The sequence below is a fragment of the Mastomys coucha genome, unplaced genomic scaffold (genome assembly GCF_008632895.1).
Source record: "Mastomys coucha isolate ucsf_1 unplaced genomic scaffold, UCSF_Mcou_1 pScaffold23, whole genome shotgun sequence".
Taxonomy (NCBI): domain Eukaryota; kingdom Metazoa; phylum Chordata; class Mammalia; order Rodentia; family Muridae; genus Mastomys; species Mastomys coucha.
The window spans coordinates 60,742,542-60,757,213 of record NW_022196906.1 but is presented as its reverse complement, the minus strand read 5'-3'; the positions used below and the strand labels follow the sequence as shown (position 1 = coordinate 60,757,213).

General features: G+C 46.3%; 1 protein-coding gene across 2 annotated transcripts in view; it reads right to left on the bottom strand.

Moving 5' to 3' along the window:
* The window catches only part of Dapk2 (death associated protein kinase 2), a 116,064-nt gene that overhangs the window by 49,444 nt on the left and 51,948 nt on the right, over window positions 1–14,672 (bottom strand). For both annotated transcript variants that reach the window (XM_031343473.1, XM_031343474.1), the window contains exon 3: window positions 2,200–2,421. In XM_031343473.1, the coding sequence (XP_031199333.1) occupies window positions 2,200–2,421 (222 nt within the window). The remainder of the gene's footprint in view (window positions 1–2,199; window positions 2,422–14,672) is intronic.

Sequence of the window (14,672 nt, the reverse complement as noted above, 5' to 3'; positions counted from 1 at the left end):
AATAAACAGGCAAATTCTGAAAATGAATGAGTGGACACTAACACTTCTGTCTAACCACTGGTACAACCTGCTGCCCAGAGAGGACCCAAATGCCAAGAACTTCTGAGGAGCCTGACAAGAGTCACCAAGTCCAAGAAAAACCTTCTGAATTGCTCCCTTAGAAAGCTCCCCCCACGGGCGGTGGTGGCGCACACCTTTAATCCCAGCACTTGGGAGGCAGAGGCAGGTGGATTTCTGAGTTCGAGGCCAGCCTGGTCTACAGAGTGAGTTCCAGGACAGCCAGGGCTACACAGAGAAACCCTGTCTTGAAAAAAAAAAGCCAATTAAAATGACAAGATACCAATTTGATTTGTAACTATAAAGATGAATAAAGAAAAACACATGTTTTAAAACAGATGTCTCACAGATCCTGTCCCAGCATCCTTTGGAAGTAAAGTCACCAAGAACCTATACCTGCCCACCTGTAACTTAATCCTGCACTCCTGGAGAGTGGGCTGAAATAACTAATTCAAAAGGAAAGGGGCAGGCCACTGGGAAGAAAGAGTTTTATAGTAAAGTCTGGAAAGGATGAAAGCTATAAAATTGTAAGCCAATGTCCAGCAATAGAGAAACACTGATGTGTAATTTAATGAAACATGATATAGTTATTTAAATGGAAAAACAGCTATATATGGAATTTTGTTAGTTGGAGAAAAAATGGAACAGGAAATTGTAAAATTATATACAAAGTGATAAGGATGGAGAGGAACCACAGGGAAACACAAGTAGCTGTGTTTGGGCTGGAGGCTTACAGATGCCTTTCCTGTCGGGTTTTGGATTTTTGTTTGTGTTTGATTTTTTGCTTTTTTTTTTTTTTTTTTTTTTTTTTTTTTGGTGGAGGAGGGGGATGATAATAGATATTTAAAGAAGTGACTCTGGACTTCCCAGGAAGATGGGCTTGTCACTGTCTGCTGGGAATCAGGATGCTAATGAGTGACCCTTAGCCTTAGAGCACACCACATGGAGTGTACACGTGACTTATCATCCTGGGGAAGAAGAGAAAGGCCTTCATCAGACTCCTGTCTGGGTCAGGGAGACCAAGACAGTAACTAGTTCATTTTGCAAAGGGGTCCATAGGTGAAACAAGAGGACATCAGGCCCTAGAGAAGAGGAGAACACTGGCAATTCTATATAGTTAAACACAGAGGTTGATACTGCAAGAATCAAATTCAAGAGGATGCAAATTCTCTAAATTAACTACTTATGTCTTCCAAGGTATAGGTAAGTCTCAAACATCAGGCGGTCCATTTGATATGGAGGCAGATAAAGGTCACTTCCTGGTTCTCAGGTGACTTGCCCACAGTCACAAAATCAAGAAATACTGAGACAAACACCCCATGCCTCTGTGGATTGGCACTTCAGCCTTGCTATTTCCCAACTATGGGATGTTGATCTTCTTGGTGTTCTCATCTGTAAAATGGGTATGCTAAGAGTCTCTGTGAGTATATCCCTATGAGGGTGAAATAAGGTGAACAGAGTGAACACAGATACCCTCCCTGAGTCAGTGCCTTTAAGCAGGACAGAGCAAGATGACAAACACACACCTTACAAATGCAGGGGTATATCGAGGCTCATTAAATAGAAGCTATGGACGGTGAGATGGTCCAGTGGGTAAATAATAGCTACATAAGTCTTAAACGCAGTGCCAGTGTAATGGTTGTTCTGCAGGGGTGGGCTAAAGAAGGGTTTTGTAGAGTTGGAAGAATGTTCGTTCTTCCTCTCTTCAAGACAGAGCCCTCTCTGACAACCTCTGTTACCCATGGTACCCTCTGCCCCTGCTCTCCCTCATGAATGCTCTTCTGGCTGAGAAATAAGCCAGAATCACTGATTTCTTCTCTTTGATGTCCCAAAAATCTAATGAAAGCAAGAGTCAGGTCATTATTTGTTACCCTTGCTACTTAGCATGCTCACCCCCTCCGCTGGCTTCATTTTAGAAGAAGGGTGAGGGTAAGGGAGACAGAAGGAAACGCCTGCAGCTATTTGTATCTTCTCTGGGCTGAGCTTCGCCCGGTTGCCCATCCCACTTCCCCATGTCATGGGTCCCGTTGCTCCCTCCACTCACAGCTCAAGGGTGAGCACCACTTTTGTTGGTGCGGGCCGAGCTTTGGTCTGGTTGCCCATCCCACTTCCCCACGTCACAGGTCCCGGTGCCCCACTCACAGCTCAAGGATGAGCACCACGTCGGTGCGATTCTCATAGACGTCGTGCAGCGTGATGATGTTGGGGTGCAGCACCTGCCGCAGGATGCTCACCTCCCGCTCGATTTCCTCCCGGCACACGCCCCGACGGCTGGCCCGGCTCTGCCTCTTCTTGATGAACTTGGCTGCGTACTCCAGCCCCGTGCTCTTCTCCAAGCACTTCTTCACGATGGCAAACTGGCCACTGTGGGGATGCAGACACAGACAAGTAAGGTGTGGACGCTGGAGAAGTGGCCCTCGCGGCCAGCCACCAAGACAATCAGCAAGTTACTTTACCAAGACAGAAAGGTGTGTCACTAGCCAGTGGCCCTGCCGGGCTGACATGCAGTGAGGGACTCAGGGAGCGCAGGGACTGAATGCCCTCCCTTCTATTCCTATGGGATCTTCACATTTTACTAAGAGGAATGTTAATGTTGTTGTTCCCAGCATACAACGGTGAACATCCAGGCCCTGGGAAATATTAACTTGGTTAGGGTGACATGGCCTTGTCCTTGCAAAGCCTCATCTAGAACCCAGGCCTATACTACCAGTTAAATTCACAACATCCATAAAAACAGGCTGGGTTGGTGAGGATCCTGATTGGGATGTGGGAGTGGGGTAAAGGCCACTTGGCAAGGTGAATCATTATCATAGTGTGAACAGGGAGTTGTAAAACTTGGAAACTAGGGCATAAGGAGAGTTGAAGTGTGACACACAACAGAATTAATGACAGAACTGGACATCAAAGCCAGCTAGCTGCCCACAAAGTTTCCCAGGTAGTTGCTGGAGACATGGCCCAGCTCAGGCTCTTTGAGACAATGACCATGAAATGATGATCATACCAGAGATCCAAGCAGCCCTGAGCCAGCTTCCCTAAGTGCTCTGAGAGCATCCTGTGCCTCTCCATCTCAATTCAGGCCATGAGCTGGCACAGACATAAATCCCTAGTGACTGCTAGTGTCCCCTCCTTACCCTCTGAGGTCCTCCCTCTCAGCCTCCATTTTTGTCCCATGTTGTTCCACTTCCCCCCAAATGCCTGAGTAGCTCAGGAAGATTTATTATTCTGATAATGGCTTAATAAGGGGCCCAGTGGGTCAAGAGCCCTGATGCCCTTTCTTAGTGGATCTGGTGTAAAAGTTACAGTTGTGAGAAACTCTGGACATTTGTCCCAACCTCAGAAAATGGCATTGCATTTCAAGCATCCTATTTTTAGAATGCTCTTTAAAGAGACGATCTTCTAAAGGAACTGGCTGACAACAAATAAAATGAAGCTGAGCAAGCAAGCAGTTAGCCAACAGCTAGACAGCCTGCCATAGCAAGCACTTGAGAGATGTCGCCAAAAGCAAATTCATTCATCTCTCCACCTTTGCCCTTCACTCAACACTGTCTGAGCTTGTACCCTGTGCTGGCTGGTAAATAACAGAGAACAAAGACAGGGACAACAGGTGCAGAGGGAGCCCCCCACCCCCCAGGGGGTTGGTCCCTAGGAGCTAGGCTTGGGGTCAATTTTTCATTACGTGGACCACTAGCTCTAGAGTTTCAGCTATCCGGGCTCTAAATATTGGCTCTGAGCTGTCCACACACTGGGGCTGACACGGGTGGAGGAAGACCAGAGTGAGCACAGTCAATGTGATCTCTAACACAGATGGCCACTTGGAGCCACTCTAAGTCTTAGGGACATAAGGTCCCTGAACAGGTGCCAGCCAACACTTGACAAAGCTTTTGGTCCCAGGTGGCCTGAGTCTTAGCATCAGAACTTCATACTCCTTTCCTTGTGGCACCTCAAAGCCTGCTGGCAGGCCTGGCATTTCCGAGTTCCCGTACCTGTCCCCCCACCCTCACAATCCTAAGTGAGTTGATAGATGGAGAAAATGAAACCTCAAGGCCTTTAAGTTGTATACATGCAGGTGGTGACACAGGAGTAGGTTTGACACCCAAATCCCCCAGTTTCATACGATGACCTGGGTGCACAGTCACAAAGCCAGAGCTAGTGTCAGGTCACCTTGACATTGCATCTCCTTGGTCTTATGAGGGGAATGGAGATATCTTTCTGCCATGTGGCTGAAAAATCCCTGAAATTCTCAAAAGGCAAGTATGTGCTTTTGCCTCTGGGTTTCTCCAAGGGAAGAGGGTGCAAATGACAAGTGAGTAAGGCAGTCTTACTCTTTCTCCTTCCCAAAAGAGGCACTTCAGAAGTGGGAGACTAGGACCGAGCCAAACACCAGGCAACTGGAGTCTCCTTGGGGTCTTTCTTCTCTCCTGAAGGGGCCTCGGCCCAGGCTTTGGGAGTAGCTGGAAGGAGAGCCACAGCTTCAGGCTACCTTCCCCTTGTTTTTGGCTATTTGGGGGAAGAACAGAGAAAACTTTCCACTAGGCCCAGGATGTAATGAATGGGGTCTGGAAAAAATGGGACAGATTTCAAGGTTAGACCAGCTTCAGGGACTTCTTTATGCGGTCAGGCAGGTCAGGCCACTACCTGCTCTGAACATCCTTTTCCTGACCTATGAAATGCGAGTCATGATTCACTGGTAGACAGTAGTAAAGGAAACATTTGTACCATTGGCTCACCATCAGTAAGAACAGATGGCATAGATGAGGGCTGACTAAGAGATACCTGGGGCTGGAAGTCATTGCCTCAAATGGTCTGGAATGTACGGCCAGGGAATCAGTGTCATTTTAAAAGCACCCTTCCCCCTGATGCCAGTGTACACCCAGATGTGGGAATGCTCTAGACAACTAGCTGACTCTTCTGATTGCAGAGCAGTAGGTCTCAACCTTGGCAGCATTCTAGAGGACCCTGGGAAATTTTAAAAGGAAGGAGGTCTAGATCTCAAGTCCAGAGATTCTGAGTTAGGTCTGGTCTAACCTGGAGATGAAGGCACTTAACCTTTTATCTCAATCTGGTTTTGTCTTTTGATATAGAGCCTTACTATATAGCTCAGGCATGTCTTAAACTCATGATCCCTGTGCCCTAGCTTCCTGAGTACAGGCACCCCTGTGCTCAGCCCCTTGGTGACTCTCTTAGATAGCTGGGCTGGGAACCATGACTTAGAACAGCTGTCCTTTATAGGTGAAGAGCCCCGTTAGGGTCACTGTTATCTGTGGCCTTCTCAGTGTCACTGCCCATGAAGCCTTCTTGAATCTGGTTCCATTTAAGAAGATAAGAGGAATCGGATGGGATAGGAGGCTTTCCTACCTTCAGGTTCTGCTTCGGGAATATAACTGCTGTGATAGTAATCTACTATCAAAACAGAGGCGTGGGCCCCCGTGAAAGAACCTGCTTCTACTGCCTTTATCTGTACCAGCAGTCAAGCTGCTGACCTTGTTTTGGTTTGGTTTGGTTTGGGTTTGTTCTGTTGAGACAGGGTTTTTCTGCATAGCTCTGGCTGAATCTCACTCTGTAGATGAGGCTGGCCTCAAACTCACAATGATCCATCTGCCTCTCATACATACACCACCAGACCTGGCTCATATTTTCTGGCTTTATGCAAACTGTGGTCAATATATTGATGAACAGTGTGGGGGGGAATGGGAGGAGTTAGAGAGGTAGGAAATGATGTAAATACTTAAATGATTTCTTTTTCCTATTTTTTTTTTTTGAGACAAGGTGGGTTTCTTGATATAATAGTCCTAGCTGTCCTGAATCTCACTCTGTAGACCAGGTTGGACTCAAACTCAGAGAACCACCTCCCTCTATCTCCCCAGTGCTGGGCTTAAAGGCACAGGCCACTCCTACCTGAGTAAAGAGTGGAGATGCTGGGGATTTCACCCAGGTGCTCATACATGCAAAGCATGCATTCTGCCACTGAGCTATCTCCCCTAGCCATTGAAATTCTTAAAAAAACAAAACAAAAAAAAAACAAAAAACAAAACAAAACAAAAAAAAACCCTCTGTGGCAGTGGTGTTGGTGCTGTGATGTGTGTGTATGTGTGTGTGTGCGTATATAGAAAGGGGGGGCGAGGATAGGAAAAGAAATTACTCTAGGCTTTGGCCTAGAGTTCACATGCATAACGGACTATTCCATGGTCATTGCACAAAAGCAGAATCTGAGGTAATCTTACCCATCAGAGGGCAGGTCTTTACGCCATGAAGGCTCTACAGCCAGAAGCTGAGGTCCGCACAATGCACAAGCAACAAAGTTAGGATACAGAGGTAGAGGACGGGTAGAGAGCAAGGCTCCTCTAAGTTAGGACAGAGCCACTGGGCATAAGACGCAGCGAGAGAGCAGAGGTTACCCAACCTTGGACCATGCTAGGGGGAGCCATGCCAACTCAGAGACCTGCTAACACTTCTGTCAGAAGACTCCAAAGAGCCTCAGACAACAGTGAGCAGAATGGAGAGCTTTCGCTTCATTCTCCAAAGTCCCACCTCTGAGCTGGCATCGGCAGCCCTGAGTTAACAAGGGCTGAGTATAATCAGTCACAAACTGTTGTCCGTGCCCTGCCAACACACTCTCATGCAACTGTGTCAGGAACACCTCCTCCCAGGCAGAGAGGGCTCAGCTCCCCAAGTCAGAGCCTCTCCATTAACTGACCATGGCTCCAAGCATCCCATTTAACCCTCTTGTCCTCAGTTTCCTCCCTTTTCAAGGCAGGGGGTCGGGGGTGAGTGTGACAAAGCTGCTCCACCCAACTTGGAGGGTTATTTAGGAAGTCAGAATATCCATGACAGAACTTGACTGCCCAGGTGAGAAGGAACGAGGTGTTGGCAAGTGGGTACTTGGTGCCTGGAGCTGGTACCAATCATGTAGCAGGGTTTACCAAGGGACAGTAAACCCACAAGACAGAAGCTGCCATCCTTGCTCAGCCAACACACTCTCCTGCCATTGTGTCAGGAACACGCAGTGGGTTCAGCTCCCCAAACACTCCACACCTGTTAGGGCAGGTCACCAGGAGATAAGCCTGGCTATAGAACTTGGCTGGGCCTGGTTGCGCCTCACAAGGGCTCCCTGTTATCTGCCTAGGAACCCCATTCAAAGGAGTATTTTTTAGATAGCATCTCAAGGTCTGGTAATGTCCCAACCCAAGACCCAACATGGCATGAAAAAGCCTGACTCAACCGTCTCAGATTCTGCGCTGCCAAGAGAGAATAATCCCAAAATGACCCAAATGCCACACCATGAGATAGATTCATAAAGCTATGTGGGTGCTGTTACACCTGCAACTGTTCTCTTTAAAGGCTAATTTTATTATTGGTCTTTATAATTATAAGTATATAAGTATAACGTATAAGTATAAATTAATTATTACTTAATTATTTATTATTATTATTTTAATAGAACTCTTTTTTTTTTTTAATATTTGAAGACACAATCTTGGTTCCATTTTCTAGACCAGAATATTGGGGGAGCTGGAAAGACAGTTCAATGGATAAAAAGCTTCTCGTGCGGACCTTATAATTTGTGATTGGATATGTGGAAGACAAGACGTGACTCAACAATGTGTCATCTGACTTCTACACACATGCCCATCACACGTCTCATATACACACAGTAAGAATGAATAAAAACGGGGAGATGGCTCAATGGGTAAAAGTGCTGGCTGTTAGGTCTCAAAGACACACACATACATACACACAGACACACACACAGACACACAGATATCTCACCTGTACCTGTGGCTTCTCCCAGCACCCCCCCTCACCCTTCCCCCATCCTAATTCTCTCCCTCCCAAGGGCTGGCTCTGGCCCCCTCCCACCAGCCTCCGACCCCTATACTACCTCAGCCACTCTGGTTATGCACTCTCTCTGTCTCCTGGTTCCCAGGTGCTCTATTTGCTCCCCCTCCTCTCTTTTTCCCTCTCCCTCTCCTACCTCTCATGACTGGGTCCACCTCTCATGAGAGATGCCTCTGGCTACGCTCTCTCTCGCATCCACAATAAACCTCCTCAGCCATACCTTGAAGAGGCCATGTTCTCATTTTTCCCTCACTTGTCACCAAGCCTCATTAGCTGCACTTGATCCCTGAGATCCAAATAATGGAAAGAAAAGAACCAGTTCCTGCAGGTTGTCTCTCCACGTGTTATGCGTAGCACACACATACACACATGCACGTACAATACATCAAAAACTAAATATATTTTCTAAAGGATACCAAGGACTGGAAAAGTTAAGCAACTTGACAATTGGGTAAAGTGGTATAAACACAAGTCCTTGTCTCCTGACTCCAGCTTCAGAGTTCTCAAGGTAACTACCCTGTCAGGGGGTGCCAAGCACTGCAGAGAGGGCCACCACCCCAGAGGAAAGGTTTGTTTTACAGTACTAGGGATCAAATCCAGGGCCTCACTTATGCTATGCAAGCCCTCTACCACTGAGCTAGAGTCTCCTGCCTCACGCACGGAGCAGCATTTTTATCTCTGATTTGTTTAACACTGCTAGCAAGCAGAGATGAGAAAAGGCAGAGTGACTTTTTTTTTCTAAACTAAATTTTATTGTTGATGTTAAATTCTCAAAAGACAACTCAACCCTTACGTTCCTCCTGCAGCAAGAGTAAGTGCTCCCACTGCCCACCCACTCCCTCCTCTCTGCTAAGCCATGGTCAGCTAGACCTGTTCTGTCAGCTCCCAGGGACCAGGTGCTGGAAGTTTTGTATGTCCTATGAACAGTGGGTCTAACTCCTTCCTCTTCTCAATCAATTCTCAGGCATCCTTGAAGTGAGTGCCCCAGAGCTACCAGTTTATCAGACAGAACAGAGGCAGAGTGACAGAGAGGATAGGGAACTGAGGCAGAGAGATAATTAAGAATATTAAGGTCTTAAGAATATTCCCCGGGCAGAGGGTTCTCCCTCCTGCTTCCCCTCAGCCATTACTGCAGTTCCTTTTCTCACTGGGCAGAACAATGGGCCACAGTTCCTCTGGAATTACCCAGCCAGCATTCAGGGCCATAGGGCAAAAGCAGCACTTTGAAACCTCCACTCAAGGGACACCAGGTGCAGCCCAACAGAGGGAACAGGACCTTCTGCCAGTGCATCTCAGAGACAGGAGCAGGACAACTTACAGTCCACAAGAACTGGATCACTCAAATTCTAAGGGGTGCACAGCCACTGTGGAGATGACGTTTCTGAGGCCTCTCTACACTCTACTTGGCTAGGTTCCAATGCTGGGCCTCTGGGGCTGCCCCACACCGAGGCCCTTTTCTTTTCTCCCATAACCGCCCTCCAGCCAAGCTACTCCCATGAACCCTCTTGGCTGAGGCTATGGGTCAGTAGTAGAGTACTTGTCTAGTATGCACAAGGCTCAGGGTTCAATGGCCAGTACTAAAAAAAATTGTGTGTGTGTGTGTCCCCACATTGCTGTAGGCACCAACCTGTTTCTAATCTCATATATGTAAGTCCATAAACTAGAATCACTCAAATTCAGAATTTAGAGTCCAAAGACACAGGGTCTACTTCCAGTTTTGCGGAGTTTAGCCAGTTACGCAAGTCTCGATCTCAGTTTCTTTGTACCTAACACAGACAGGAATATTGCAGTTTTACCATATTGTAATGTGAATGAAAGGAATCTGAAAGCTCTGGGTAAGGCAAGCTCCCGTGGATGCAAATCCTCACTTCCCTGTAGTCACTGGGTCACTCCAGCTCCATTTCCCAATCACAGTGGGTTCAGGAACATGACTTAACCCTGATGAACACCAACCTCAGCTTCAAAGTAAACAGTGCAGGAAAGAATGTAGCCTTTGAAGAGTAAGGTTCCCCTAGTGGGACGGACACCCAGGATGACAGAGAATACTTCAGGACACTGGTATCCAAGTCAGGGCATCAGGAGACCATAGAGTCAAGAAGCCAAAATAGAGTAAAGAAATGTAGTGTTGTCCGAAGTCACAGCAGGAAGCAGGTGGGAGACAAAGGAGAGAGCAGGGCTTTGTCCAAAGCCAGGTGGGTGAGTCAGAAATGAGACAGGGAGGGTGCAGCACCCACTTACAGCAGATGGGGGTATCAGAGACAACAGAAACAGCAGCCAAGAAGGAACTTGTAGGGTTGGCGAGATGGATCAGCGGGTAAGAGTACTGACTGCTCTTCTGAAGGTCCTGAGTTCGGATCCCAGCAACCACATTGGTGGCTCATAACCACCCGAGGTGAGATCTGATGCCCTCTTCTGGTGCATCTGAAGACAGCTACAGTGAATTACGCCGGAGTGAGCTGGGCTGGAGCAAGCTGGGCCAGCAGAGGTCCTGAGTTCAATTCCCAGCAGCCACACACATGATGGCTCACAGCCATCATGTGTACTCATACACATAAAATAAATAAAATAAGTCTTTTTTTTTTTTAAAAAAAAGAAGGAACTTGTAAATAAAAGAGGGTTCACAGCCGTTCAAACAGGTCTTTTCTGCTGTCTAAGGAATGCTTTCCCCTGTCTTGGGCCACATGGCTTAGGCATTTCTAGACTCTTGACAATGGCTTTCACATTTATTTGGGGGTAGAGATGCCTCTCTCAGGCAAATACTTCATAGAAGTGCAATAGGTAAAACAGATAAGACACCATGTTTCTTTGGTGGGGGAACACTCTGAGCCCAGCCATCTACCACCCCCACACTTACAAAGCCTCCTCTTTAGAGGCTTTGTGAAACCCCCAAAGCTCCTGGGAACCCTGTTTGAGAGGACTTCTTAGAACACGGAAGCATGAGCTTAGATGATCCCAAGGGAGTTTCAAGATGCAAATGAAAACAGAAGACAAGTAGAACACACAGAGGCTCTCCCGAATCATCTAGCCTTTTAAGAAGCATGCTCACCGAGGCAAACTCAGGGTCAAGAGTAAAAAACATGAGGCAAGAGAGATGGCTTGGCTTAGCAGTTAAAAGGCATACTGCTCTTCCAGTGGACCCAGGTTTGGTTCCTATCACACACAACTCACAACTATTTGTAACTTGAGCTCCAAGGGGGGGAGTGGGGTTGATGTCTTCTTCTGGCTTCTATGGGCACCTACGATCACAAACACATACACACAAATAAATACTAAAATAAATCTCTTTTTTTAAAGGAATAAGAAGTATGTGTAAGATAAGGATCAGGAGTTAGAAATCTCCAGGGAACGTAAGCCTGACCTACAAATGTCCCCAGTCACGAGTTCCCAGTCACAGGTGCTGTTCTGTGGCAGCTGTTTTCATGGGTTAACTCTCATCTAATTCTCTGGCCCTACAGACGAATTTCCTTCCTCTGTCTTTTTTTTTTTTTTTCATTTTTCCTGTCAGAAAAAAAAATTCCTAAAGCACAAAAAGGAAGGAATTGTTGAGCAGAGCCAAGTGGCTCTGAGGGATCGTTACTGATCTACTGATTTCGAACCATAAGCACATTTTCACACTGCTGTCAAATGAACAGGGCATGTGGGGCGGGGAGGCACGGACACAAGTCCTAAAATAAAAGAGGCCCAGTCTGCATTAGATTTGACTATATAGGGAAATGTTTTTATTGAAAACTTAGCTCAACCCTCACTCAAACTTCCCTTAGAGTTTAGAGACTGGTCCATCCTTAAACGTGAGCTCAGGCTGCTGAGCAAGGAAAGGACTGCGGTTCATGAGCTGACTCAGTGTGCAAAAGCACCAAGCATGGTGACCTGAGTTTGAACCCCAGAATCTCCTCAGTGGAAGGAGGAGAATCGACTGCTGCACAGTTGTCTACTGACACCCACATGTGTGCTGTGGCATGTAGCCCATCCCATGAACAGCAGCAACAGCAGCAGCAGCAACAACAACACGAACAGATTTAAAGAAAGCAAAAGACTTCAAAGAAAAGATGGAAAATCCAGGATGCTCTGGCTGTTGCTGTGAAATACAAGGTCATCCCTCATTAAATGCTAACACACACAGTTTATCTTCTTGAATACCTCCCTCCCCACCTGCACATCCTCCCCTCTCATGCAGGCTCTCTGAAAAACCCTTCAGTTCTTCCATATAATCTGACAGGAGACTCCAAAGAGTTAACCTAATCCCTTCTCTGAGTAACATATACACATTTTAATGACTTTAAAAAAAAAATTAGTAACAAGCTTAGGCAAACACTGGGCAAGTAAAGAAACTTAGAGACAAATGGTTCTGTGCTCCCAAAACTCATACCGGGTAGACGTGTGTCAATGTGTTCAGATCACAACCCAGATGTGAATGTGTGGGTGTCAGTGTGCTCAGATCACAACCTACTTTCCTCAGGAGATCTGGAGATTTTGTTTGTTTGTTTGGTTTCAGTTTTTTGTGGCTGGTGCTATATCCATCTATATCCCAGCCCCGCACACTGGATGCTAATGCCCAAGGCATTCTTGTCCTGTAGCACAGGCTACCTGCAACTTACCATTCTCTCCCCTCCACGTCCCTTGTGCGGGATTATAGCTAAGGAATTCTGGTTGGAACTCAACTGTTAGCAATCTAAGGGTAGGTACTATTTCCCAGAATTTCTGTGAACTTTGTGTTCGCAGTCTATGTCCACACCCATTATTTGGCAGTGCCCTCTTCTCTAAACCAAGCACTATGAATGGCAAAGGCCACATGTGAACAAAAGACAGGGTTAGCATCTTGGCTCTAACACAAAATTCCAAGCTGCTTTATCTCTTGGGGCTTTAGATCTGTCATTGGAAAATAACATGCTGGGCCAAATATCTCTTTTGGGTCTCTATCCCCATCCCATGTTATCCTGTTAAGATCCTCTGATTCAAGTCACTACATCACATGTATATATCAGTAAGAAACCCAATCCAAAGACACACAAGCTGCTTCTATGTTTCAATTACAGGCATAGAGTGCTGAGACTGATCATGTTAGCCAACTCAATCTCAAGAGGTAGACGATCAGAGCTTCAGGCCAGCAGAGCAGATCTCAGGCACTCTGAGATGTCCATGTGCCATCTATGAAGATGAGCCCAGGAAAACATAGAACATTCTAACTACAGAAATACTGTGATAGCAAATGACCTGGACATTCATCCTAGCCCTCAGCTCTCAGCAAGTCCTGAGGAGCCAAGAGATTAAGGACTGCCATTTCATAGGGTCCATCGAAGCACAGGGTGCAAGATGGGTATGTAGCCAGCAAGTAGAGAAATGCTTACTATACACTAAAGAAGCAGGAGGTGTGGTTGACAGCCTTGTTCCCCGCAGCCAGCCCATGATGTTACAGGGCACTTCACTATCAGATTTCCTTATTAAAAAAAAAAAAAAAAAAAAAAAAGTTCTTGATTTTTCAAGTTCATAAAAGTTCATTATTTTAAAAATAAAATTACACTCATTACTGTGTCTCTGTGTATGTGGAAGTCAGAAGTCACTTGGCAGCAGTCAGTTCTCTCCTTGTAGGCTCCAGGGATCAATTTTAAGTCACCAAGCTTGGTACCAAGTGTCTCTGTCTGCTGAGCCTGCTTGCTGGCCCACATTCATTATTTTAAAGAGGAAGAGGAGGAGGAAGATCAGGTAGAGGAGAAGGAGGACGGAGAAGAGTAGAGAGAGGAGGAGGGAGATAAAGAGGACAGAGATGGGGAGAAGGAAGAGGAGGAGGGAGAAGTGGAAAAAGGGAAGGAGGTAGGGGGGGAAGAGGAGGAGGAAGCTAAAAATTTCCCTTTATCTTACCTTCCTGAGATGAGATGCTATCATTTGTGGATCTGCTCTGTTGGAATTTCTGTTTTCAATGAACACCCTCTAGTCCCACTCTTCCTCCTCCTCTTTCCCCCTCCCATTCTCTCTTTCTCCTCTTCCTCTCCCTCCTCCTACATGTGCTAAGGAAGCCCTTTACTGAGCTATGTCCCTTTCCCTCTTTTTATCTTGGTATGTTCTCATAAACACCCCAGGAAGGCTTTATACATTCAATCCCCTCTTGAGAAATTAGAACTTCAGGCCTTCCCTACCAAGTCAGCTCTCGGTAGAAGGAAGATGATGCTGTATAAACAACATCACAGTCTTTTTTATTGCATGTGTGCGGGCGCGCGCGTGTGTGTGTGTGTGTGTGTGTGTGTGTGTGTGTGTGTGTGTGTTGCTACTATTGTGGGCAATAGGAACTGGCTATTCAGCCAAGTTCAGCTGATATTCTAGGTATGTACCATCATGCTCAGCTTTATTGTCTATCAACAATAGACAGTGAACATTTCTCTAATTGTTCTATTGGACTCCTTGTGTTTTTCTCACTATTTGTAAAAAGCTCTTTACATGTTAGTGACATTAGACCTATCAAATATAGCCAAATATTTCCCTTACTTTCTTATGGCAGAATCATTCCAGGCTTAACATCTGTAAGGGGGCATTAGGTCTTTTGGGCACTCACACCAAGTCCCTTCCTCAAAGCCACTGCTCCTGGCAATGTCTCTTATACTGGCCAAATGAAGGCAGAACTGGCATCTGCACATGGGCAGGTCTCCTGGCAAACCCTCATGGCCTATGACCAACCTGACTCCCCTTTTGGATATAAAGCACCTCCAACCCTGAATTAGCCATCAGACTGTACAATGTCCTTTGGGGTTGTTTGTTTGTACTGGTTCTAGTTTTTTTTGTTTTTTTTT